The sequence below is a fragment of the Athalia rosae genome, chromosome 6 (assembly GCF_917208135.1).
Source record: "Athalia rosae chromosome 6, iyAthRosa1.1, whole genome shotgun sequence".
Classification (NCBI taxonomy): domain Eukaryota; kingdom Metazoa; phylum Arthropoda; class Insecta; order Hymenoptera; family Athaliidae; genus Athalia; species Athalia rosae.
Genome location: NC_064031.1, coordinates 11,148,320 through 11,175,431, shown reverse-complemented (window position 1 = coordinate 11,175,431; position 27,112 = coordinate 11,148,320). Strand labels below are relative to the sequence as shown.

The following is a 27,112-nucleotide window of genomic DNA, read 5'->3' as shown; positions in this document are numbered from 1 at the left end:
TCGCTTTTAAATGCGTTTCTTGTAGCAGAAACGCTGCAGCCGCGGGTACAGGTATTTTTATGGGGTTTACCGGTGGAAGCGGCGTCTTTTCATTCCTCGCCGTAGTTTTCTTCACCTTGATCCTCTTCCCTCGCCCACGCCATTCACGAGTGCGGCGGTGAAGCTGGTTTGATAATTTTCTTATTGGTATTCGAGACTTTGTCGCTGATTCCGTTCACCTTAAATCACTAGGGCCGCAAGAGAACAACTGTTTTTTCCGTTAGTTCCAACCAAAATTCAGGTAGAGTTTGAAAGCGCGCGCCTTGAGCTTTTTCTTGCGAGCATTTTACACCACCCCTGAACTTGATTGATACAAGGTCGATATGATCGCGACAACTCCGTGTTCAAGTTGAAATTGAAACGGATTCTCGAAGATTATCAAAGAGAAAAAAAGAAAACATCGTACGAATTGACCGAGTGGCTTTTGATTTCAGTTCGGAAACAGGGATATGTTTCTCTTGTCGCCGTTATTATAAATTCACGCAGAGATCGATTACTCCGTTCAAAATTTTGCATCAAAGATTGAATACATAAATATTTTATTCAAATGAAATTCGGGCCTACTTTCCATGTAAAAGTTATCCTCGTCGTCTCTCGTAGTGTAAAAACGAATTAAGAATTACTTTGTGGGGTTGTTCGAACAGCCGGGTTCGAGGGACGAGTGATAAATAACTGGCACAGACGGAGCGGAAGAGAATAATCCGTACGAGAAAAAAAAAAAAGAAATTCCAAAAATTCTTATTTCAACTTATAACTTTTGAGGGAAAAGTTCTTTTTGCTTCATATTTCAGGGAGATCGTTTCTGAAATGTATTTTTTTTTTTTTTTTTTTTTTTTTACTCCAAAGACTAAACGAGCCGGATGACGCGCGAGTGCGTTTGCTTATGGAAACGATGTCGAAGGTTGATATTTTTATTTTTCATTTATTTCTTTGCCAACGTGTCACAAAGAAAGATCGGTATACGCTTCCAGACCATATTCGAAGGAGAACATAGAGAGGGTGAAATGTTGAGATATATTGAGAGAGGATCTTCGAGGATGGAGAAAAAGAGGAAAAAGAGAGGAACGACAAAAAAAAAAAAAAAGAATCGAGTAGAAAGCGAAGGATGAAAAGTGCTCGCGGAGGCGAACATTCAAACGACTTCATAACTGCCTCTCCACCCGTGCAGATACTTCTGCCTTCTGCCACTCCTAGTGCTTAATGGTGGTGGTATCGTCGTCTCGCTCGCCTCTTTTCTCTCTTTCTTCTCTCGTCTCCTTCCTTTTTCATCCGCCGTTTCCTCATTTCTGAAGAAGCAGCTATTCTACGCGGAAAATAATGCAAGAGAAACAAGAGGCCGCGGACTCCTCATCGTTGATGTAATGAATCTACGACCCTTGCCAATTCCTACCATTTCCCACATTGCCCATACATACGTTCCCGTACACACGTGTAACACCTACGAACGTGTATATCCGAACATGCGGATACACACAAACGTATACAAGGTCGAGGAGCTGCAACCCTCTATTCTTTACGATCCAGAAGCATGAATATCCCTTTCTCATTCTCGGATATGTCCCACCGTGTTCGACCCGACGAGGGAAAAGGGCGACGGAGGGAGGGCGGGGGGGAGGGGGAGGAGGGGGGGAGGGAGTTATCGGATGACAGTGATAAAAAATATTGTTCAAATTTATATTGGCTTTAGGGATTTTTTGTCAGAGATATATGTCCTCGGCGAATCTTTATCGCGCGCATGGATATGTATATATATTTATTCGTTGTGTAATTGGAGTTTATCGCAGCGGAAGTGGAAATATATCTTTCGCTCTTCGTAGCTTTTTTGTTTTTCCACTTTCTCATTTTATTTCGAAGATTCGTCTGAATTCCGCGACGGGTAACTCGTCGAACAATTTTTGATCGATGGGTCCGGGTACGCCTAGCGTATACTACTTACCTTCACGAAAGATGATGTAACGTAAGTTTGAACATGTTAAATAATACAAAGTAACATTCGGAAGGGGTTACGTACGTGTGTAGTTTTCAGCTGAAAATCAAACACCGATACGTTAACACACACACACACACACGCCGTGTTAAATGCGAAAATAGAATTTATAGGTCTATGTAAACAGCACTCCAAAGCCGTGCAGTGGAAAACTGGGTTAGTATAACGTGATATGTTCCTTAAATATATATATATATATATGTATGTATACAAGTACGTACATACATATACATACATACATACGTTACATAACACAGAAACTCTGGCGTATAAACTAGTGCAGCTTGTGAGGTAAAGTGGCGATAGCGTGCGGTGTGCAGTGTGCTCGTTTGCTTTCTTGAGAGATGGTTGCGGGATTATCCGAGTACCTATACGAGGTAAAGAGAAATTGAGGAAGTGAGGAGGTGGCGAGGCAAAGGCATGGCTTTTGTTTCTCACGCGGGACCCGCTCTATGCGAACAGGATATGCGGGCGTTGATTCTAGACGCGGGAAGTTTCAAAACCGGTTCAGAAATCTAGACCCCCTATGTTAGCCTCGAACGAACGTAACAAACTGTGACTGACGTATGAATATTCGATGCCCAGAGTTCCCCGTAACCTCCCCATGAATCTTACCCGGCCACATCTGTGTATTTGGATGTATTCGGACGGCGAAATATAATTACTCTCCTTTGTTTTTTTCTCGTCTTTCAGGAAATGTGCAGGGGAGGAATGGCGAGAAGATGCGAGAGTGCTCGTTCGTTAGAAGAAGGTGTGAGGGGGTGTGGTGGGGGGGTGTGTGGTTAGCCTCTATAATCGGTGGTGAAAATATGGGGTAGCAGCGTATATCTGTCTTACCACCACCATTGTCAGTGTCAGGTTGTGAGTTGTCAAGCGCCTGGATGTCCATTTTTCGCTGCAACGTTGTCGTACTAGTAGTGGTGGTCGTGGTCGACGGTCCTGCGCAACATAAACACCAAACGCATTCCGCGTCTATCAAGTATGCACAACAAAAAAATATACTTTCTAATAAGCGATCTAGTAGTTTGAGCAATCGGAAGAAAATTAAATGACAAAATTTGATCCGCCATATATCGTTAATTAGTAGTGGTAGCAGAGGAATAGTTATTAATTATTCATCGAAATAATACGGTTGCAGTTCAGTAATCGCACCACCTTACCATATTCTCTACCGTATCGTTCCTCCTTCGTTTTTCTCCGTTACGGAAGATCACCTGAGAAATTGTATACGGACGTAGGTTGAAATTAGACGGATAGATTCGCAGGTACTTCGGACGTTGCATAAATACCGGTAGCCGTGTCTCTACGTCGTGCGCGCGGTGAATATCGTCGATGCGGTCGTTTGGTACGGAGCATAAAATACGTATGGGGGTGTATCGGGCGAATACAGGTAACGCCCTCACCCCCTTTATAGTTTCCCTACTACCCTTAGGAATTTTACTACGTTTATTGCGCTCTAAGATAGCCCCGTATCTACGTATACTTACATTTATGTGTGCATGCACGTATCCGTCGTGGTCTGTTCTTAAGTAAAATAGTTTTTCAAAGGCGCCTTCGTACGGGCGAAGGGAAGATAAAATTTTACGAGATATACACACTTTGCATAACACCATCGACGTATTCCGCCCGTTATTACGAGAATACGTAGGTACCGTTGCCACGTATACGTTTCGTATAATCGTTGAGTCGAAACTCCGTGTACAACACATGCATGTATCGATGATGAAAGGGATGAGAAAAAAAAAAACGAAAAACCCGAAAAAAAACCAAAAAAAGAAATGCGAAACCTGGCGAAAAACATTATTTAGATGGCCCCAATTTGTTTCATCACGCTTTGGGTACCACTGGTGCAGCTGCAGGTTGAGGCGATTAGCTAACGAGATCATTACAGATGTCAGTTTTATCCATTTTGTACCTGGACGAGTATAACGTGGGTGTTATGCGTGTTGGGTGCATACCACGTCGATTAATTCAACGTCCAATTACGAGAGTATAGAGAGCAACGTTGAATGGATCAAATGACAAAGCTCGAGCGAGCGGGGTCCGCTGTACTACGGCAGGGTGTGGAATGGCGGACGTCGGAACTGTCGTTCGTTCTATGGTTCCGACAAACGCGATTTGCTTCGCCTTTGACGAATAGAGCGTTATGTAACCGAAGAAAAGTCAAACGAGCTCAATGTAGCGAATGTCTACTTGAAACGGCACCTGGTGTTCATTTTCATTAGAATTGTGCGTCTTGTTCTCTGGTTCGCTTTTCATTCCCCCAGAAAATTGAGGCCACAATTCACATGGCATACGCGTAACATTTTTTTTCATCGATCCGTATCGAATCCTCTTCGGCAATTGGTGATATCGAAACTCCGAATTCCGCAGTACGTGTACACATGTACTACGTTCGTAGGAGACAATTGGAAAGGTTCGAAAGTCATTTGCAAATTGAAAATTTTCAACGCGTTTTTACGACAACGATATCACTCGATTCGAGATACAAATCACGATCTGTACGTGATGCTTAATTTCGATCGTCGCCTAACTTATTTTTAGAAGCCGTACGGAGTCGCGTTGTTGAGTAGAGAGAAAAATTACCGACTTGACCACCCGACTTCCGAGCGGTGATCGCAGTTTCATTGAGATGATGGTCAAGGTTCACGGCCAGTTTCAGTTAGTTTCGCTGGCAGCTGACGGCTCCGCGTTATGCGATAAAAGCGATTTACTTTTAATGCATAGAAATTTACCGCTGATACGCCAATGCCCACAAATTATTGTTTATCAATCACTCGCTGATTTTCGCATTTTCAGTCATTTTCAAGACAACGATCGGAATGAAAAAAAAATACTCGGCACAAAACAAAAAGAGAGAAAAAAGCCGTTCAACGATCGCGTTACATTTTCACCTGCGGTTCAGCGCGGTGTGTCCACGTCACGGGATACGAGGATAATTGAAAGTACGCAGCCGAACTTTTAAACAAAATTCGGAGCTCCCGTGGTTTCTCTAACTACTCACCAGGATAGTAGACCGCTTGTCGCGAGACGTTGTAGTTCGCCTCTGGAATTCCGAGGATACATATTACGACCGCTGGATCCGGTACGTCTTTATCCTTCAATTCCATTCGCGTCGTGACCGCGTAACGATTATCTTCACTCTGCGTCACCTCAGGCTTCTGTTCCCAAGATATTCCCCTGAAAAATGGAAAACGAAAAACCGAAATCAATCAATCGCAAGAACGGAAAGAAACGAAAAAACAAAAAACAAATCACGAATCACGAATTTCACCGTCGCGAACCGCCGATCCAGCCTTCGTCCCCCGTTAAATTATTGATACGCAAAAATTGGGGTGGTTTGAAATGCTCACGCCATGTGACGTGCCCCGTAGCTCTACAAGTGACCGGAATTAAATTAGGTCTACGAAAGGGACGCTAAGGGCGATTCGCGGGTCGAGTATTGCGATGTAAAGCGGGGAGCGCATGCGGAAGATTTCAATGGGTCGTTATTGTTGACGGGATGAGAGTAAAGGGATCGGGAATTTTTGTGCTTTTTTCCGAAAATCGCGTGGGAAAAATTACAATTTATCTTCCATCTCCCACACTCCGTCATATCTGAGAGAGATAGAGAGAGAGAGAAAGAGAGTAATTTACTTTGACTTCGGGAACACTCGACTGACCCTACCCGTACAACTTTGCAATACACCAACGTCTTCATTAACTGCACGTTTCACGCTACATCACCCAACCAATATTGCGCTACGCCGAGCCAAAACTCGGTTATTCAGAGAACGGAAAAAAAAATGGAAAGAAAAAAAAATGGAAAAAAAATAAAGTGAGCGGATGCCACGCGTTATTCGAAGTTACTTTTCAGTAACCAACTCAACGTATATTGTGCGAAACGGAATAATTGCATTTATATACATAAACGGGGAGAGAACGACGAGGCCGGGCGGGTAAATGGATGATGATAAAAAATATGCAAGGCAGAGAGAGAGAGAGAGAAAAAAATGGGAATAAAAAATGAAAAAAAAATAGCGGGTGAATTAATACGGGATTTTCGAGGAGTCTGCGTACTATTTTTCCCGTCGGGGCTTAGATACGACGTGGTAGCTGGCGCGTTGAAGGGTGTTGGGAAAGAAGTGTCGTAAATAATCGTGGGTGGATAATTCACGCGCATCCAGGGTTTAGTCTGTGTGGTGTTGGCACCAGGAACCCGTCCGTGCTGCGGGAGGATGATAGGAAAAAGAATATACCTATATATATATATATATGTATATATACTCACTCGACGGAGACGTCGAGGGTGGGTCTGGGGAAGAGACCCTCGGCGACGCACGTCACTTCCACGCCGTCCGCACCGTTCACGCTCTTTTTCCTATGTATCAGTTCAAATTTATCTTCCGTTGCTGAAACAAAAATTTTCATAACCATTACAGGTATACGCGCATCAACATTCGAATGAGACGGTGTTACAGACTCTACACCCGCGAACTATGCGCGGTAGGATCATCGCTCGAAAAAATTCTACACTCCGTCGGCCGATCCTCTTTCGGGATTGTTGGATCGGATTCTTTTCAGAGGAAAAGAAATTGAGATGGAAAGTAAAGCCGATTGAAGTCGGACCGTTGTTATTTCTAATGTCTACGGCGTACGGGCGAAGGAAATAGAAGACGTTGGAAAATATTTTCTACAGGCGCGACGATATTTCAAGACGGAGAGTATGAACGATCACTTCGCCAAAACTTTTCTCCCGTCTTCTTCCAAATTCTTCTCGGTGTGCGTGTACACGTGTTGTTCGCTGTAGGAACTAGTTAGAAAACGGGTCACCGTGTAGCGAGTCGGTTTTTCAGAATTCAATTTCTAAAAGCATTTACGGCGTGTGGGTGGATATAACTTTCCTCGGGAAAATAACTTGAAATTTTCGAGGTTTGCGGAGGGGCGGGGGGGAGGTGGAAAAGAAATGAGGGAGTGAATAAATGATCAAGATGTTCCATAGAAGAATAAGAAGGAAGAGAGTGGGCTGCCTAGCTGCTCGGAAGCTTCCGTTTGGTATTTGATATTTATCCCAAGTGTATATAGGTATACGACCCCTAGCCCACCAATTTCGACGAGGCCTTCGGGTATCGACGCCACGACGACGCGGACGTCTCGCGCTAGTGGAAAACCGACCTCTTCCCTTAGCTCCCTCTCCCTCCCTCCCTCCCTCCCGCTCGCGAGCTATACACAGATACCGCGTACAGAGTCGATTCATTTTTAACTATATCTTCCTTACCATTCGATCGATTCTCCTTTCTGTCTTTTATTTCGCCAGAAAAGTCTAACGATCTCCGCGGAGCTGAATATTTCGTTGTCTGGTACAAAGTGATAATAAAATAGAGAAATAAAACGGATGGTTTGAAAAAAAAAATTGCAAAAAAAAATTGCAAAAAAAATACAATCACGAAAATCTACGTGGATCTGGATATGTTTCATACACCACGTTCTCGTGGACGTAGGTGCGGTCGTTGAAATCGCGAAGAAAAACTGTAGAAAAAATGTTAAAAATAATAGAGAAGCTGTAAGAGGAGTAAGAGGAAAAAGAGCAACACAATGAACTAGACGACAGCTCGTACGGTGGCGCGATAGTAATGGATAGACAGTGTCAGACGGTCGTATTTTCAACTCGAAACGGGAATTCCCCCTATCATCTCCCCCCATATTCTCTTCAAACTCTTATATACGTAGGTTTTATTATTATTTCTACAGCCTCTCGCACTCCCCGTTTTTAAATCGATCCCAAAGCCTTACCTGTATATCCCATTACTTCCGGAGTATACCGGATAAGAAGGAAGACAGTGTGGAGATGCGGGAAAATAAGGGATCTTCCGTGCGAAATTATTTGCGATGTATCGCGAAATGGGAAAAAAAAAAAAAAATTTTGAAAAGAAGGGAGAAGAATAAAGAATGAAGGGGAGGCGAAGCGGACAGGTATTTTCTTGGCTCCGGCATCGACACCGGGTGTACACATGCAACCCCGGGCATGTTTCATTACCGCGTTTAAATCATCCCCTAATGAATCCCATGGTCCGGGAAGACGGCAGCTCCCACCTTTTCTAAATTTCTATATAACCCTCGCCCGTGGTATACGAGGCACGCGAACGTTACGCTCTGATATTTCTAAATTTATGGCGTTAATTAAGAACGTGTGCGTATACATGTGTATATGTATATGTATATGTATGTATATGTATATGTATATGTACGCGGAGGGTAGATAGGTGCGTAGAAGCAACAGAGAATTCAACACCATCTCAGTGATAAAGTTCAGCCGATATTTAATTTGAAGTGTGTTTATATAGCCCCGACGCCCGATTTACGAGCTGCTAGTTTCGTACCTCAGTTCGCCGAGGTATAAGGTGGGATATGGGTAGCGGAGTCGGGGAGGTATATATATACCCGCTTCCATAAATAAATCCCTTCTTACTTAATGCAGATCTTTCGCGTGTCGCTAACTCGAAATCGTTGAGGGTGCTTGAAATATGATCGTAAATTCCGTAGATAAATAACACTGGAAATTGTGGCATCGGGTTGGGCGAATAATCGAGCGATGCTTTTGTACGGATAGAACAAGGACGAATGGAGGGGGAAGAGGAGGAGGACTAGCGGAGAGAAAAGAAAATCGGGATCGATGGAAGGGGAGGGGGGTGTATCGAACCGCGAGCCCGTAAAATCGTCAAACGATCTCGAAACCTCCTTGTTTACTTTGTTTCTTTGGGAAAATAATTCACATAAAACTGGCGAGGATTTAACGCGAAATTGAGTGGGGTATAGACGTATACGAGACCGAATGGATCGCTACGTAGTACTCGAGAAATGTGGTGAAGTGGTTCCAAGTGCGCGTATGGAAGGATCGTTCGTCTGATAAGAAAACGATCGAGTCGGTATTTTCGCAAATTAATATGAAACCGAGTATCGAGAGAGAGATATTTTCGCCGCAGCAGACGACACAAATGATCTCGGAGATCTGAAGGGGCCTGTTAATTAACTGCAAAGTCAACGAGATCGAGTCCTATTAGGGTGAAACGACGACAACCCCTCCCCCGACCCGTACCTTCTCGGAAGGAGGAACTTTACGTTCCTCGGTGTTCCGTCGACGGCGCATCGCGCTCTCTTTGGCATCGTTCATTGACCAGCCAACCGGAGTTTCGAGGTCCCGTTGACGGAGTAAGAAAGGAAAGCGGAGGAAACACCGAAGTGGATGAGAGACGGAAAATCGCCGAGGAAAAAAACGGTAAATTTTTCAAGAAATCACACGACCGGGGCTGCCGCCAGCCGCGGCTACCTCTGGGTCGACGGAGTCCCCATTCGACGGGGTCCAAACGGACGACGGACGACCGTCATTTGTCACGAAGGGGGTCAGGATGCAAATTGTATGGGCACCGAGTTTGTCGACGGGCAGTAGTGCGTGGAAAACTCCATCCCTCCCCTTCCCCACAGTTCGTTCGCCCCTTCGAAAACCCATCGGTTATTTCGCTCCCTCATATCGAACCGCGGAACTTGAGAATTCCAGACGATAATCCATGCGATAAATTCGCGTTTTTTTTTTTTATTTTTTTTTTTCACACGGGCATGCGAACCCGGTACGACTACATTTGACTATTTTCTGCCGGCTGTTTCTCCTCTCTCTCTCTCTCTCATAATTCTGATCAACGGAAAATTTTTCACCTCCGCTTTTCGTTACCCCGAAATAATATATACTCGGCCGCGTCTCCGTCCATTTCTATCCATCGCCACCCTCCATTAACTTCGGTCGTGGATGACGAAACCCGCGTACACTGGGCACGGAATACCGGTCCGCCCGATCTCACGTAACTTTTTTCGGACACGAGACAACCCACTCTCGCACAGAGTAAATTTTTCCCCGCGATATATCGACGGGTAGTAAAACGTGGCCGCATAGATCCAGCTTTTAAAGGGGTTGGATCGCCGTACCGTCCGTTCGACCCCGGCTGCCTTTATCTCCTATTTTCTTTTTACTTTTACTTTACCTTTCACTCTCTTTTTTTTTTTTTTCTTTCCTTCTTCTACGAGTCACACACGCTTCTCTCACCGGCGTGGATTTTAGCGGGTCAACGAAGTACACCCGTGTTCTACCGACGATCAAACATTACCTCCTCTAGTTTTCGACCGGTGTCTAAATTTCTGACATTTTTCGAACGAACGCTTCACGACCGAAGCGACTCGGGGATCGCGATATTATTAAACCGAGCGGGAATATTTCAATACTCGTACTCACAGTAGACAATCATCTGTTTGGTGGCGGTAGCTTCGTCGACGAAAGTGGATACCTTGCAGGTATATTCACCGGTCAGATCCCAGCCGGGTTTATTGAGTTTCATCGCTCTGTACATTGCGGTCGGATCTTGACTGGCCTCATATGTGGAATCGATGTATTTGTCGACAGGTGAAGTCGACTGCGGCGGACTACCGTATATCCATTGATACACCAAATCGTTCTCATTTAAAAACCATTTCACTACCAGTCCGTTGGTAGAGGTATTATTTAGGTCGTAGTCGCAGTCGAGAATTATGTAGTCCGTCTGGCCGCTCTGGACCAGCGGAGGGACGCTCTGGTGTTTTATCACGATCTGGGCAGCATCTGTCAACAAAAAAATGGAGAAGAAAATCGTAAGACGAATGAATTTATTGATGGAAATGAGGGGGAAAAAAAAAAAAAAGAAAAGGAATCCGATTTCTTTTTTATCATCGCTTATCGAATGACGTTCGCTTCAACACTCCGTCACGTTATAATTTTCATTCGGTTATTCGTCAGACGGGTGAAAAAATTCTGAAAGGGAGGGAGGGGGGGTTCAATTAAGACGAAGGGAGAGCGAGAAGGAAGTTTCGATATTCCGATAAGGGGGAAGACGTTCTTGAAAAGACGCTCTTGCGAACTGTCAGATCTTATATCGATTGAAGTTCGTTTCAGAGATACCGGCTCTTGATGAGCTAAACGGGGGGGGGGAATGGAAGCGTAAGTGTGCACATATATATATTAATATATATTTATTCCCAGCTTTTGCAGAGAAATAAAACCGTTGATTACTCAAACATAATAAAAGTGAAAGAACGAGAAACAAAAAAAAGAAGACATTTGTCTCCGTAACAGTCGTGTGCTCCGCCCCAAAAGTAATCGTTTTGACTTCGTACGCTCGAATAAGTTGAGGTAAAAATGGTTCGGTCACGCCAACCAGCGAACGGCAACTGCCGAGTTAATCGTCGCTCGAAGGGCGGCGAACGAGCTGTTGACCCGTTGAAAAATGAGAGTGAATACGTCGAGTAGTACGAATTGGTGTGACGTGTGGTTCCGCGTGCGAATAAAATCTAATGGGAAGGACATTCTTTTTTGGTACAAATGAAATTCAAAACTCGAACTCTAACTTAAGTTCAAATTTTCATCAACGAGACTTACCATCTAATTTCTCGTTACTTCTCATTAAGAAAATGCGGGCTGACGCTGCAGAATGTTAGCTGAATTTTCAGTGTGTGTGTGTTTTCTCTATACGGGACGCGAAGTTGGTTACAGATGGAAAACATTATCGCATACCCTTAACTGAATATATATATATATATACGCGTAACGCTGGCTGTAAAGGTTGCGAGAGACTTTGGTGTTGCCGGTGGAGCGTAAGTGAAACTCAGTGGGGTGCGAAATATTCGCCCAGAGTCTTTGTGCTGCAGCGTGTTCCGTTAACTCAGTTTCACGTTTTTCTATCTCTCGGTGCATTTCTTGTCCTTATATCCGTACTCGCTACAAGAGTGCTCCGCGTGAGGGAAGAGAACGGAAAAAGAAAATGCGGAAAGAAAACGAGGAGAAAATAAAGAAGAAGGAGGAGAAAGGAGTCTCGGCGATGGTTTTCGCCCGAAGAGATTTTTTCAAGAGTTACACACACACGCGACGCACATACCTATATATATATATATATACGTGTGCGAATGTTTGCAGAAATTTTCAAAGATCATACAGTTTCTACGCAATGGGGAAAATGGCCGACGGCGTATTTACGCGGAAGGAAACAGGGACGGGAAAAAAACGACCCCGAAAGTATCTCTTGTACGAATTTTCCAATCTCCGAAGGCCAGCGGAAGGTAATGGATATCGGAGTTGTACATTTTTGCTATATTTTAGGCGAAAAAAAAAACATCAAAACGTCCGATCGATACGGAAAGACGATATCCGCAGTACATGATGTGAAAAAAAGAGGAAGAAACATTAAGTTCGAGAAGATGATTTTTAGCGGGGCGCAGCCGCAGATATTTTCAGAGTTTCGTTTAACTTTCAACCTCGACTTTGGCCGAGGAACCATCGACTGGCTAAATTCCATCAAACCTTTGCTCGTCGATGAGGAAAATTCAACTTCCGAACAATTCAAAGTCATAGCCCGGTACGGGGATAGCCGAACGATAAAAAGCGAGGAGGGAGGGGCCGATATCGCGCTTGTAAAGAGTATACCTGCACATTATATCCATTATGACGTTATATCTCCTACCTATGCGGAAGCGCGGGACGGGAGGTAGAGGGCGGCGTGTAACCGCATCAAAATATCGCCATAAATCTATCAAACTCCTGCTCTGACAATCCCGGATTATTTCAGATGAACGAATTTCACCCTCCTTCACCGATAATTGCTTGTCCGCCCAAATCGACGTCACTGTACCTACGATACGTGCGCCAATCTCAACTTTTATTATCTTTCAAAAAAGAAGAGAATAAAACCAACAAGAAAAAAAAAAAAAAAAAAAGAAACCAACACGATTTTTCTCTCGCAGGGTGCGCGCGATCTCGTCCGAGCAGACCCCTCTCGTAGGTGTGGAGTGGAACGTGCATCGCGCGGGCTTCTAGGTATGAAAAAAAATTTATTTTTATAATTACATAATCTCGTGGAGTAATTGCTTAATCTTCTCGAGTAGTAATCCACCCTTAATCTAACTTTAATCATCTACGTCTCAATTTTTTAGCCCCTTTGCTCGAAGCCCTCCCCCGGCGCCCCTCCCTCGGTCGAGGGGGGGGGGGGGGGGGGGGGGGATGTGTACGGCATATACGGTTACCTTTGCCGCAACTCGAATCAACCCACCCCTCCCCCCCCCCCCCCCCCCCTTCTCCGCCTCTGACTATATCACCGCGTAACTATGTATGGCGAATGTTGCGCGCCGAGCGGTTCACGAGGTGTTGGCATTGATTAAGTTGGTCGCATGCAAATCGTCCACCGCCCCTTCCCCCCACTCCCTCGTTCTCCCCCTTCCCTTCGTTCCTTTATAAACCACCCCTTTGCTCCTTCCAAGTTTCAAACGCCATTCTCGCCTGTACTAGCGGCGCAAACTGGTGCCGGTGGTTCTCTAGCGCGTGTACGTGCAGCGATAGTCACGTTGGTATGGTGGTCTGCCGGTACTGCTAGTCGCCAGATATCCAGAGACCCCACCTACTGTAATTATACGCGATTTATCATAATTGAGAACGGTATCGAGGCCGCCATCTAACGGGGGGCTGAGGGGGGGGGTGGCAGGGGGACGGGCGCTATTAGGCGGTCAGGGACGGCGCAGAAGCTGCCCCCGTGTACCTACGCGGGGCAGTTCGCTGGTGGAGCGGCCCGTTAAAACCCTGAAACTCATTTCGACCGAACGAACGCGTAAAAGTCGTTAAGGATAGTATACCGCAAAAAGGGCTAATCGTCGCTTCATAATCACTGCTGCAGTACCTAATTATAGTAGCTATACCTTATGTACCGAGTCTCTGCGGGGGGGGGGGGGGGGGGGGGGGGGAGGGGGGCGGTACGACCGTACCGTCGGATATGGGATTCAGATAGCGTCGCGAAAGTATCTTATTTTATCGAACGCGTTACCGAGTTTCTATTTTTTTTTTTTTTTTTCCCTCTTTACACTTTTCCCCGGGATCGATTTGGTTCGATTCGATGAATTTCTGTAGGTTCGAGGTGCTTCTTCCCACCCCCCGTATCTACCGTACGTATATGTATACGGTCGATGTATCGGGACGGTTTTATAGCGAGAGCGTTGATCGTTCTGATCAGGTGATCAATGGTTTCCGAATCCTTGAAGTACCTTGCTCTTATTCGTCCCTTTGAGAAGAGGAGAGAAAAAAAAATGAAAGAAAAAAAAGGAATAAATCAAACGAAATGAGGGAAGGAAGGTTTCGAACGACGAAACGTTAACCCGGTGACTGATTGGCGGTATTTCTGGTACAATGAAGCTCTTCCGAACGTCGATATTCGCCCGGCTATATTCACGCGATTGCTTGAATGAAAATTGGAATTTCTCGGGCTCTCGCCTCGCGGCTGCTTTTCCTTCACCTGTTATAACATCGCTCTTCATCTCGTTCCGGGTATTAACGCGAAGAAATCTGACGGCTGATGTTAGTTTAGTTTTTTGGCCGAGCAGCTGATCTATTGATAAAAGAAATACATACACACGTATACGTAGAAGAAGAGCGAGATTGCCCAGGGAATTCAACGCGACTATCGTCGTATATTTTTTCTCCGAACCAGCCCTGTTTTACCTCCTTCGTTTTCGTATCCCTTACCCCCTTTCGTTGTGATAACGCGCTGGTTGTATTTCGACGATCTATATTTACCTCGTTATCATTGGTTACGCGTGCACGCGTAACGGCCGTTAATGCGGATAAACAAAATTGGAAATAAACGAAAATAATGGAAAAAAAAAAAAAAAATTAACATCGATATAGAGACGCGTGAACCGAATTGAACTGCAGTCTCACCGGTCGGTTATACATTCTGCAAGAATTCATATAAACGTATATATGCATATGCAATTTTCACGCTTAACCTCGTGGAAACAGAATTGAATTCCGTATAAATAATACGCGGGCAAATATGCATAGAGTTCTTCCTTTTTTTTTTTTTTAATCTCTTTTCTCGATTCATTTATTATTTTTCTTTTTTTTTTCTTTTTAATCATAGATACCTGCAATACAAGTTGCCCAAGTTGACTCCCCGACGTGTATGTAATATACAAAAATACATAGACATATCACTCGTATCTTTAACGAGAATTCGTCGATTTTACTAGTTTGTCAAAATTGTTGGTTAGGCCGTTATTGCTTAGCGCCGTCCCACTATAGATTCGTTTCGAATATATCCAGCCGAACTTTGATCAGGAAAATATGGGAGAACTCTCACATTTTTCCCGCGCGTGCGAAAGTTCTGTGATGAGAAAGTTCGTTAGGTAAATACTTTTCAATTTTTTACCATTTTTTTTTGCTTTCTCAAATTTCGAACAGTTTTTTCTCCCGCCGGAAGAAAATCAGAGCTGAAGGGGGTGCGGGCGAACCGAGGCGTAACTGAAATGAGAGCAAGAATCGAACGAAGAAGTGGCTGGAGAAAAAGCAGCACCACCGATTGATTCCGGACTAGCAAAGTTTGCATATTTGCGTAACAGTCCGTTCGCGGAATCTGTGTCCTTGCACTGGGTACTGGAAGATCCCTTCCGCTCGCGCTCCCCTTCAAACCCTCCACTCTTTTCGTGATATTTGTTCTTTTGACATACAAGCGATGCCGACCCTCCATCCCCCTTTTTTTTTACATCATCCTCTCCGATCTCTTTCCGTTTTCTTCTCACAAAACCCCCTCGTTTCGTTTTCACTCATGTCGCATAAACTGTTCATTGAATTCGATAAGAAAGAATCGGGAATTATTCGTCGGCTATTTTTTTACTTTTAAACAAATCATTTATAACAAAGCTAATTATTTTTTCCAGATTTTTTTCAAGAATTTCAATGTCTATCCGTGCACCGGTATGTACGCGTGTGGCTCGATTTTTTGTTCCTTTCGATTGGTTTTCGCATTTTTTTTTTTTTTTTTTTATAACAATCCAAATCGCACGATTGTGTAAAAGTTTGTGTTTCACGCGGTAACTCGAAAGATTCTTGAATAGGTATAGATTTTTTAGGCGTCTCCGGAGTCGTGAAATACTTGAGTAAATAAGAAAGGTAAAAACTCTCCGAGATTTGAACCGCGGGCGTACAACTGCGTTGTATACATATAGAGTTGAGAAGATTGGAAATTAGAATTGAAAACAAATTCAAGATTGTAAATGTTGTTCGATTCAAACGTCGAAGAATTGTTTAAACTTTCAGACGATACTCATTGCAGAAAAATACGAGAAAATAGAACCTGTAAATATTCATAATGGAAAACATGTTTGCCTCAAGATAACCGCGGTGCGGCGGGCGGGATGGGAGATTTGGCAAGAAAAACACCATCGATAAAATGTGGTTGGAGGAATCGTGAAACATTTTAATAATCGCGGTTAATTGCCGAGTAAACAATTTTTCAATACACGTGAACATTATCGCGTTGTCAAAGGTTGTTCGATAAGTAGATCGGCGATGAACTTTTTGACCGAAAAAGAAACGAGAAAATAACAACAAAAAAGAAAAAATATGAAACAACGCAGACGAACTGGTAACACGATAAAACGAGGATCGATCAATCCCCAAGGTGACTTTGCACCAAATACATAACGACATTTTATCATCTGAAAATCGGTGAGTCATCCGCCAGACTAATTCGCGCCAAATGCTCGATTGAATTACCGGGTAATTTTCACGCGATTCAAGTGACCGCCGTTTGACAAATGCTGCTTTTTTCTCTCCTCGAGAAAAAAAAAAAACAAGAAGAAAAAATTGAGACCGAATTTTTTTTGTCTCATTGTCAGCATTTTTATCGCGATCATTAGTTCTACTTTCCGAGGTGTGGAGATCGTTGGTTCGGTGCCAAAGATATTTCGAATTCGGTTCCACGATATTCCGAAATAGAAATTTTTGTTCTCCATTTTGAATCGGTCAGAATTCCGATCGACTTCACCGAGTCGAACGACGCACGGCTCGGCGGCTGAATTTTCCTTTCTTTCCCATTCTTTTCTTCCCTTTTATTCTATACATCTAATTTTAACTCCGCAGCGTCGTACCTGTGCGAATAGCGCGAAGTTTATGCATGTGACATTCGATTCCCCACCGAATGATTCAGGTCAGGTAAAATATAAAGTTTTGAAGAGAATCGGCGCACCGAGGGTGGCGCTCGCCGCGGGTCGCGGCGGCGAAGGATCCGAGGGGGGGGTGGCGGGGTGAAGCCACCGGAGAAATACAATGAAATAAAAATCACGTGTAAAATTCGGTAGCGAGTCGAGTTCGGGAGGAAACGGAGCGCGCGTGGAATGCGACGTACGAATTGCTGAATTCGCGCCGTTCTCTCGGACGTTGCGTGAAACGAGAACGAGGAGCGACGCGATAAAGTATAATGGGATAGAAACAAACGGGGGAGAAGGACGAGGCGGTAGGGAGGGAGGGAGAGAGAGAGAGAGAGAGATAGAGGAAATTATGGTTTTCGGAGGAATGAATTCGCGGAGAATCCGGAAGTCCGAGGAGCGCATCGTGTTCTCCAAGGCTGTTAGTGTTCGCGATCCTCTTAGATTCTGTATTTCGGAAGTGGTACCACGCCGGCGGTATCTTAACTCGGTAGGAAACTAATTGGAAACAAAGTTAGGGCAGGGCGAGAGGTTCGCATAGTTGGCTGAAACGACGAGCTCCGAGAGATCAAACCACTCTTGCAGGACCTGGGGTATACACGTTCATCGCATATAACGCAGGTATATCCCGAGAGAAGTTTCGCCGACCACCCCGCCAGCTGCACCACCACAGCGCCGTGGACCCGACGCTTCCCGACCATCTCCCTGTAATCCTAAGACCTCATATACCCCGCCTCTAGCCTCTCGCCTCGCCTCGCCCGTCCGCCTCCTCTTGGACGGAAATTAGTTTATGGAATAAAATCACCCCCTCCCCCCTCACTCCTCGGATGCAGCGGAAAGAATCTAGTCTCGTATTTTCTCTGATCCCGAAATACATTCCGAAAAAAGAAGAGTTGGGTCACGTTGGGAAAAATGTTGGGATCGCTCCGCTTCGTGAATTTTATGTGAAAAACGAGAGCGGATAAAAATTAACAATTGTTCAATCAATCGCAATTGGACGAAATTCGCGTTCGATCGACGACCCCTATTATTGTGGGATTTAATTTTTGTTGTAAACTGCAGGCGCCTGGACATCGAATCCGCTGGACCGAACGTAAATCAAATATGGTCGGTAATATGGGCGAGTTACATGGTGTTGTGACGAATTTATTATCGATCCGATTTTAATGTTGCAACGTAAAGCTCCAACACCCGCCGAACGTGACCGCGATTCGACGGATGAATCTTATAGAAATTCGAAAACGAATAATCCTTCAATTTTGCAGAAGGCTCCGAACACGCCGATCGGCTGTTATTGGAATTCGATATGATTATAGACCGATAGTGTGGGAGTATTTCGCCGTTACGTCATCATCCCCTTTTGAAATTGTTATCGGTTTAGTGCAGAGGGAATTTGAATTTCTATTCATTTATTTTGTTTGATTTTTTTTCCACCAGTTTCGTTTTTGTCCTTCACCCCCGAGTATAAACTAATATCGATTTCTGCGTAGCTGTAACCACATCAAAATGAAATTTATCACATTATGAGATCACATTTCCACGCGTGATTGGATTTAATGAAACTTTGCCGGGGAATAATAATTTATAAGGATGACCGCGGTGTGTGAAAAACGAAAATGGAAAACTCGTAGGAAAATATGAAAAAATGGAAATGAAAATGTATGTGAAAAATCGGAAAGTAGCGAGTGGTACAGAGACGAAAATAAACAAAAACTGAAGGTGGTATCCGCTACCCGTGGGACGCAACCGAATGGAATCCCCAAGTCCCCGTTCGCCTGATTGCAATTTTTCTTCATCGATGTGTCTCGCTAAGCATACCGGGGATACCAATCATTGTTTCGCAACCGATAATGAAGAATAACGGGGGATTATACACACACCTCGGTGAAAAGAAAGGGCTGAAAAAAAGGGTGTACGACGAGAACGGCGAAAACGTGTTGATAAATATCATCCGAGATTTATACCGGGCGGAAACAAAAAAATCCTCGAACAAATCCGTGATCTTCAGTCGAACGTCACTCCGACGAAGGGAATGAGTCTACGGAAAGATGAAAGAAGGCCCGAAATTTTCATCGCGTCACCTGCGTAGCTCCGAGTCCGAATTTGAAAAAATACAAATCCCAAAACAGGGTCGGTTCGGTGTCGGTCGTCAAAAATTTTGTCGACATTTTTTGTCACGTAATCGGCTGAAATACCCACAAACCCTTGTAGCTATGCTCGGGTCCGGATTGCCCGGCGCAGGGTGTAGTAATATACATACTCAGGTATATACGTACATATATATATATATGTATCTTTATGTATGTATATCAATTTCTAATGAATATTAATGAGCGTAGCGGTCGCGTATAATTTTAATGCTAATTAATACAGATTTTCCATGAAAATTCGCGGTGTACTTTGTCTCTAGTTTGATATATCCGTGCTTAAATTTCAGCGACGCTGCACCGACTAAATTACTAAATTAACGAATATAAGGTCGGAATGTATTCATTTATTTCGCGTTTACCTGCTGCAGGTGTACAAAAGTATACAACTACGTATGGGTCGGAGGCACATCCGTGTACCCGTGGACGCGGCGCGTCAACGATATCTTCGTTAAAACCGCGACTAGGCGTGGCTTCTTCGACCCTCGATGAAGATACATAGGCCACCTCGAAAAGTACCCGCCGATATCAAAGTGGTGCACGTTACATTCGCTATACCAACGCGGCTGGATACCTGTACGTATACCCATACAGAGATTGGCACGTAGCCCTAACAAAACTCGAAAAGTTTTGAAGCGAATAAGGCCGCGGTTGCCGGACTGTGCGAGGGGGAGGGGGGGGGGGGGGGGGCACGTCTCTATATAACGCGTGTTCAAGGGTACAGCACCCATATTTCATCCCTTCTATTCTCCTCACCCTCGTTCTGCCCCTTTCACCCCATCGTTTCCTTTAGCTTTTACCTCATAGGAAGATAACCGCAGCGCACCGAGCCAACGCTCAACTCTATTTACGCCGTTCGCCGTCTACCGTGTACACGTACCGCCCTATATACCTGTACGTACGGCGCGGCGTGTCGTAGAAGAGTAACGCAGGACACACATGCCATTTGAATTGTAGCGTGACGCGTATATAACAGCCCTATGCAACCCGGAGCTGATGCAAACCCAAGTGCGGAGTATATCCTCATCACCAAGTTCTTCACCTACGGGGGGTGAAGATCGGTAAACGTCGTACGTTCGAATTTTCTACCACCTGGCAAAGTAACGCCTGTCTTTTGAAAAAAAAAAACAAATTCTTCCCCGATGACAGAAAAAAAAAAAAAACATACGGAAGGTGAACTGAGGAATTCTCCGACGATCGATGACGTTCGACGCGGAGGAAGAAAAAAAAATTTGGGACCATGGACCGGACGTTGGTATATGAATGCGGTATCATATCCTGGAGGCGTTTACACGTGGTAACGCGAAGCACCGACCCGTGAGAAAGAGAGAGAGAGAGAGAGAGGGAGAGAGAGAAGCATAAATCGAGAGGTTCTAGGTATAACGTGTAGGTAGACTCCTTCCTGCGGAGGGTTGGGATATATGAGGGTGGCATAAAGCAAGGTGGCCGGCTGCTGCAGCAAAACGCGCCGGGTACGGAACTTGGGATTAGCAATAGCCGGGTAGGATACAGCTATGGGGACGCGGAGGATGACTTCCTGTTGGATAAGGAACATCCCGAGGGTTTTAAATGATTAGGCTCCAGGATTCGTTATCCTCTTGAGAAACGTTATCCGTTTCTTATACTCCCCCCCCCAAGTCTTTCGACACAAAACGTGCAAGTACGCACGTATGGCTGTGTACCTCGTTTATATATATACGTATGTACCATATTTTCTGTTTCGAAATTTTTCAGTCCGATCGTCACGATTTCCTCGGATCCTTCGGAGCCACAAAATTTCCAATATCGAAGAGTGGAGGTAAATAAAACAACATTACAGCGCAACGTAATGCTTCATCTTCTTTTAGATCTACTTTTATCGCCTGGGACCTCGTAACTTACGTGTAATTGACAATTATTTTTAAACTCGCGGTTTTATCCATCTCGTAAGGGTTGTTGACAAAAAAATGTCGTTTGAATCCATGGGATACTTTCACCGTACAGCTGGGACGATAGTTGAAAAAAAAGAACAAAGTCTTGACGAAGTTCTGTATGCGTTTGGATTTTGTAACCGGAAAACGGAATAAGCCGAAATCGGAGATGAGAAGGAAAGAAAGAACCAGTTTTTTTTAGTTTTCCTTGAGAAGAAAGGAACCCCAACTTTTTTTTTTATTATTTTTTCATTTATTTATTTTGCTCACGGCATTTGTACACGTAGAAAAGACGAGCTTTTTGACACGAAGAAACGACATTTTTCTTTGCTCCTGGTGTGTGTCGCCGACTGCTCACCGCAGGAAAAGGTTGCCGCGACGCCACATAGCTGTGTAACGTAGGGTAGGGTACGTCGCGACGCCTCGAGTTCCGCCTTTTCCTTGATATATCTCTGCACGTAATCTTCGATCTGCGATTCCACGCACGAATGCAAAGGCAGGCTGACGAGTAGCACCGACACAGAATTCAACGATTTAAAATTCAATTCCAAACGCTTCTCTAGTAGAGAATAATATTACATACCATCGCGGCACGTTACGTGTATGCGACGACGCGTATACACCTATACGTACGACCCCTCGGTACATAGACGGCACTTATCAAGGGCTCTCGCGAAACTCGTTTTACACTAAAAGGAAACCTAAATAAATAAATTAAATAAAATTTACCGAAGCTGAAATTCACTTCGGTCAGGTGGAGGGGGTGGAGGGGGAGGGGTGGGGGGGAGGGGGGGAGACGTTTGTGTAATGAAGCCCGCAATTAGCAGAGATGATATTATGTAGCGACGGAATTCCGGTCTCCTAAATGACTCTTTGTACAACGACGAATTTCATGTACTTAGTTAGGCCCGCGAACGTCGGTAGGTAGCGAAACTCGAGCGAAAGAGCGAAAGGTTCGGAAGGTAGGGGAAAACGGCGGTCGGCCGAGGGGCGCTAGAGGGTGGTTCGAAGTCTACCTCACTTCTGTGCGCGGTAACCGACCCAAACGTTCAACCTGCATCCCCGGATTCGGTAAAATGATTTTATGTGTGGTCGGTGTGTAAATTTAATCAGCTGACATACGGAGACTGTGTAAGGTACGGTCGGTGGCGCGGGTCCGGAGTGACCTTCCCCGAACGACCGTTCCGGGAGCTATGCGGTCGCGAGGTCGTTTCCGTTTTCCCTTTCGTCTTTTCGCCGAGGAATAAATCGCGTGCGAGGAAAACGCTCGTTTCTCCTTCGGATGGATTTCGCCTAGTCTCCGGAATACACCGGTTCTCCGTCGCTCGATCGCTCCGCGGGATCCATTTTTATCCATTTACCGTAACAATGTTATTTAACGAAGTCTTTGAATCCTCGACGTGACGTCGAACGCGGCCGGACACAGAGTAGATTGGACCCCTTAATGAGCCTACGGTTGCACACGTTCTAATTAGACGCACAATTAGAGCTTTTGATCTCAGCTTTTGGACTGGCAAATACGGCGACGCGGGGCTATGCAATTACGGTTTACCGATATCCCCGTGTCTGTACACCCATTGAAAATTTGACTTTCATCGTTCGGCGATCGAATTCAACCGATCGTTAGGCAATTCCGTATTCGAGAGCAGCTCCGACTGACATTGTACACCAGGTGACACCATGGTGACGATAATGTTCTCGTTAACAACGTCGTTAATACCGCTGAACTTTGCGGAGAAGAAAGAAAAAAAAAAAAAAAAAAAAACAACGACGACGACGACGACGACGTTAAACCCACGGCGTACGTAACCCGAGGTGCAACGGCAACGCGACGTGAGGTTCGCGAACTCCGAGAGCTTTTCGCCAGCTTTCCAACTGTTAGCTTATGCCGCGGACATTGCAGCTATTCGACGACACAACCCTACGAATACTTTTACTCAACTTTACGAGCCAACCGACTAACCTACCCTATTCACCCGTCATTTTCAAGCTCACTCGCTAGCCCCTCTCGACCTCGTGAGGAAACTCTAATCCCGACGTATTCGTTCTTCTGCCGCGCTTTGGAAAAATTTTCGTTCGTATATTTCCGCACTCGCGACACCGCCGCATCGTTGCTGAAAAACGAAGGCGAAACAATTTCGAACCATTAATCGGTAGGCGACTAAATGCGCCGGATATGAAGCCCCGGATAATCCGTGTTATATCTCGTATGTGCATACGCCGGTGAGCGACGTACGCCACCGGAAATGTACCCGATGCGGCATCAGCACCGGCTGCAGTGTACCGGTCCGGCGATGCGTAATTGGTGAGTACCTCGGCTGAGCATAAAAGGCCGGAGTACCGTGTATTTTGATGGTATCGCCGTGGCGAAAAAATCTCAGCGGGAAATAACGACGGCGACGATCGCGACGTAGACAATTACGGTTATACTGCGGTGGGAATACAGCGAGCTTGCGATTGAAAATGGGACATTTTTTTTAGCCGCGCGGATCGGTGAGTCGCACGTGACGCGTGACGCGTGACGTAATCTCCGAGCATTGTGATTGACTTGATATCGAGTTTTCGTTAAAAAAAACAATTGACGATTAATTCTCGTCGGGGGGTGAAATATTTGACTCGTGTACGTTCGTTTCGGAGAGAAGGCGCGCAACGGTTAAAAATACGGTAATTCGGATGTGGGTGTATCCACACAGGGCATTGGAATAAACAAAGCTTGGCGATATGAAAAGCGAATGTAAACAAATATCGCTGGAAAGATCATTTTCTTTGATCCCTACGCAGCTACGCGCAGCTAACAAATTGCCGAGGAGAAACGTTTCGGGATAGTCGTAGCGAAATTCGCCGGCTACTTTCGGTATCGGGACGACCGATGGAACAGATTCTCTTTAATCGGCTCCAATTCTTGGCTCGACTTCTTCATCTTCATCTTCTTCCTTTTCTCCTCCGTTTTCCATTCCTCTTCTTTTACACCATTAGCCTTGTTCTCCCGCGGGATGGGATCGATCCGTCCGGCGATCCTAATCGGATTCGGTAAACGGAGATGTGCGTTTCTTTACCGGTGACAAATATCCGAATAGTCCAGCTCCGTCCCAACATTATCTCTGCGTCTACGGCCGCGATTTATAACCACCTCCGTCTCTCGTATTTCATCTTTCGAGGTAAATTCAACGATCGTACTTTGTTAATAATTTCGAAAATGTTCGTTCGCGCAGGCGAGGATGGGACATCCGTTGGTGGTTGAACGCTCCTCTCGCGGTTCACCAGAAAATTCGAAGCGGCAGCCGAGAATATAATGAAGAAAGGGGGTGATAGAAAAAAGTTGCGGGGCAGAAGGGGCGGAACGCGAGGGCACAGTCGTGTGGCAAGGTCGTGTGTTACCTTAGGGCAAGTGCCCATCACGCGTAAATTTATCACGCAAATTTGAAAAGCTCTACGGGGGAAACTCGGCGCTGTAACTTCTCGTAACGACCGAGATTAAACCGGCGAGCGAGCGAGCGAGCGAGCGAGCGAAAGCCAAGGGGAAAAGAGGAAACGAACGAAGGGAACGAGCGAGCGAACTGCACGACCCTATCTCGCTCGTATCTAAGCTTGCCCGCCGACAAAAAAGATTTAATAACCAAGTGTCATTCTCCTAGGGTGAAAAGGGCGAAGAAGCGCAGAGAAGCGGAGGGAGAAAAGGGGTCACGGAGTATAACTGCAGGACGCCCACGGGCGTCGTCGTCTTCCTCCTTAGCTTCTTTTCCTCCTACTTTTTTTTTCCCTCGTCTTTTTACCTCCTCTTTTTGTCTCGCTTTCTGGGGTCCAATGAAATTATTAACCTCTTTTTGTCGCCCCCCCGTCGCCCCCCACCTCTCCCCACCTCACCAACCACCCCCAGGGCGCTCACCCCTGTATATATACTTCGGATGAATACACGCTTTATGATTTATTCATTATCATTATTTCATATATTATACTTCACACACTCCCTTTATTCATCTTGATCTCCACCACCGCTGAAAAGACTGCTTATGATTATTCAAAATTCATACGGAAGAGAACTGCATACCTGATGAAAGTATTGAAAAAATGAGTATTCACGGGTTAGAAAAATGCCGGTACCTGGTTCAAAAGAGAGAAGGGTCCGACCGACCGGAAGACTTATATGAAAAATCTCGGCACCTCGGATTTTTATGACACCGTATATTCCTCGCGCTTTCATAAGCGCCGTGCGCTACGAGGTCACGGCTAAAATTATCCGAAATTTCAAAACTTCTGGAATGGCAAGAGCAACAATCGCCGAGTTTCTGAACGTGTCCGTGGTCCACATAATCTTTATTTTTAGTATACACACGCGGTTTATACCCGCTGGGAGAGTTCGCAAGTATAATCCCGCGAAGCGGGTTTAAATTTGCTTGAAACGAATTTTTAATCCCAAAAAAAAAAAAAGTACAAAAGTCATCAAAACGGTCATCAATAATTGACGAAGCTTTGATTACGTGAGGGACAGGTCTGAGCATCATCGTCAAGTGCAGGGTAGTTATACGATGAAACTTTAATTTTGAAACTTCCGAAAATTTTAGACAACGTTTTATCGGTCTATCTATTTATTATTCACCGGCAAAAAAAAAAAGAAATTCTCCCACAATTTTTCCTCTCTTCTCTCCCAACCGCTCGCTGCGGGAACATAAGGGAGTGGGAATCGTTGATCTCAAAGCTGAGGGTGGTAGGGGTGGGTTTACGAGCCGGGAGGGACTGGGTGGGAGTGGGAGTGGAAGTGGGAGGGGGGGAGGGGGGTGGGGGCCGGTGAAATCGGACACGGGTGTTTTTTGGACGAAAAAGGACAAAATGGTCGAGCGCAAAAAATCCCCTTCGAATCGGTGCGCCGCGTTTCAGTCCCGCGGTATACAAGCAAAAACCGAGGACGTATCTTTTGTGCAAAGCAGAGCCGGAGGATCTGTTTTTATTGAAACTGAAATAGACTCCCTGCGACTACCACCCGCGAACCGCGCCCCTCTCTGTATTTTCTCACTTCGTCTGCATGTAGGGCCGGTCGAATCTTCGGACTTTTATCGACGTTCGCTCGAACCTGAAACGAATTCGCTCAATTCACGGCCGTAACTAGCAGGTCGCGCTGCGATACGGGTTACGATATAAGACGATGTGTCGAAACACGAGTTTCACGACTAAGTGACCGAACGATTCGAAAATTTTAGCCCCGAATCGCGAGGCTCGCAAAAGCTCCGAAACTACCTCGTGACATTCCGAGGCACTCGAGGAGCTTGTGCGGAAACAGTAACTCGGCTTATTTGCCTTCTGTATTTCATTTCCGGTTGGAGTTTGCTTCCAATTTATTAAGCACCTTGTTTACGGCGCGAGTAATTCGAGGCAGGAATAGCGAAATGAAGAAAGAAAGAAAAAAAAAAAAAAAAAAAAAAAAAAACGAACATTCCGTCAGAAGCAATGGAACGCGCTGACGGAACTCTCTACTCGGGAAGAGAGGCGAAGCGTCGTTACTTTTTATTAGTGTTTACGCTGAAAAATTTGCATGCTTCCGAAGTTTAAATGTAACGCGTGCAGCTTTTTTCCTCGCGTTATAATATCAATGCGCTACCGTTGTGACGGTTTCGACGATTTTTCTTCCTCTTCTTTTATTTTTTTTGTTTTTTTTCCCTTGTTCTTCTTAATTGACGATTACAAATTATCGTGTACGTCAGAATGACAGATAATTCCGTTTTTCAACATTAAATCCAACGACCCGGCTGGAAAAATCAATTCAAAATTTATTTCACCGTCATCATATTTTGGCGAACGTATAGGTACGATCTCGACTGAAATTTTCCGTCGATGTAGCGGCGTAGAAATCGTGGAAGGAAATTTCACTTTTCGTCCCGCAGACCGACCTCCTTGAGAACCCGATACAATTTTCTTTCGGGCTCTTTTTATCGCGGTCACCAAACAGGGATGTAAAATGTGAAACAGCCAATATACCCGATGCGTCGTCGTGACTAGATTCGATGAAAATATCC

General features: G+C 45.1%; 2 protein-coding genes across 2 annotated transcripts in view; one reads left to right on the top strand and one right to left on the bottom strand.

Annotated features, from left to right (window-relative positions):
* LOC105682979 overlaps window positions 1–27,112 on the bottom strand; it is an 86,232-nt gene that overhangs the window by 34,914 nt on the left and 24,206 nt on the right. Inside the window, exons 2-4 of the mRNA XM_012395244.3 lie at window positions 10,287–10,649; window positions 6,297–6,417; window positions 5,031–5,206 (exon numbers count right to left, since the gene is read on the bottom strand). Coding sequence (XP_012250667.2) covers window positions 5,031–5,206; window positions 6,297–6,417; window positions 10,287–10,649 — 660 coding nt within the window. The remainder of the gene's footprint in view (window positions 1–5,030; window positions 5,207–6,296; window positions 6,418–10,286; window positions 10,650–27,112) is intronic.
* The window catches only part of LOC105682970 (feline leukemia virus subgroup C receptor-related protein 2-like), a 61,691-nt gene continuing 37,482 nt past the window's right edge, over window positions 2,904–27,112 (top strand). The window contains exon 1 of the mRNA XM_048656864.1: window positions 2,904–3,005. Coding sequence (XP_048512821.1) covers window positions 2,908–3,005 — 98 coding nt within the window. The 5' untranslated portion in view covers window positions 2,904–2,907. The remainder of the gene's footprint in view (window positions 3,006–27,112) is intronic.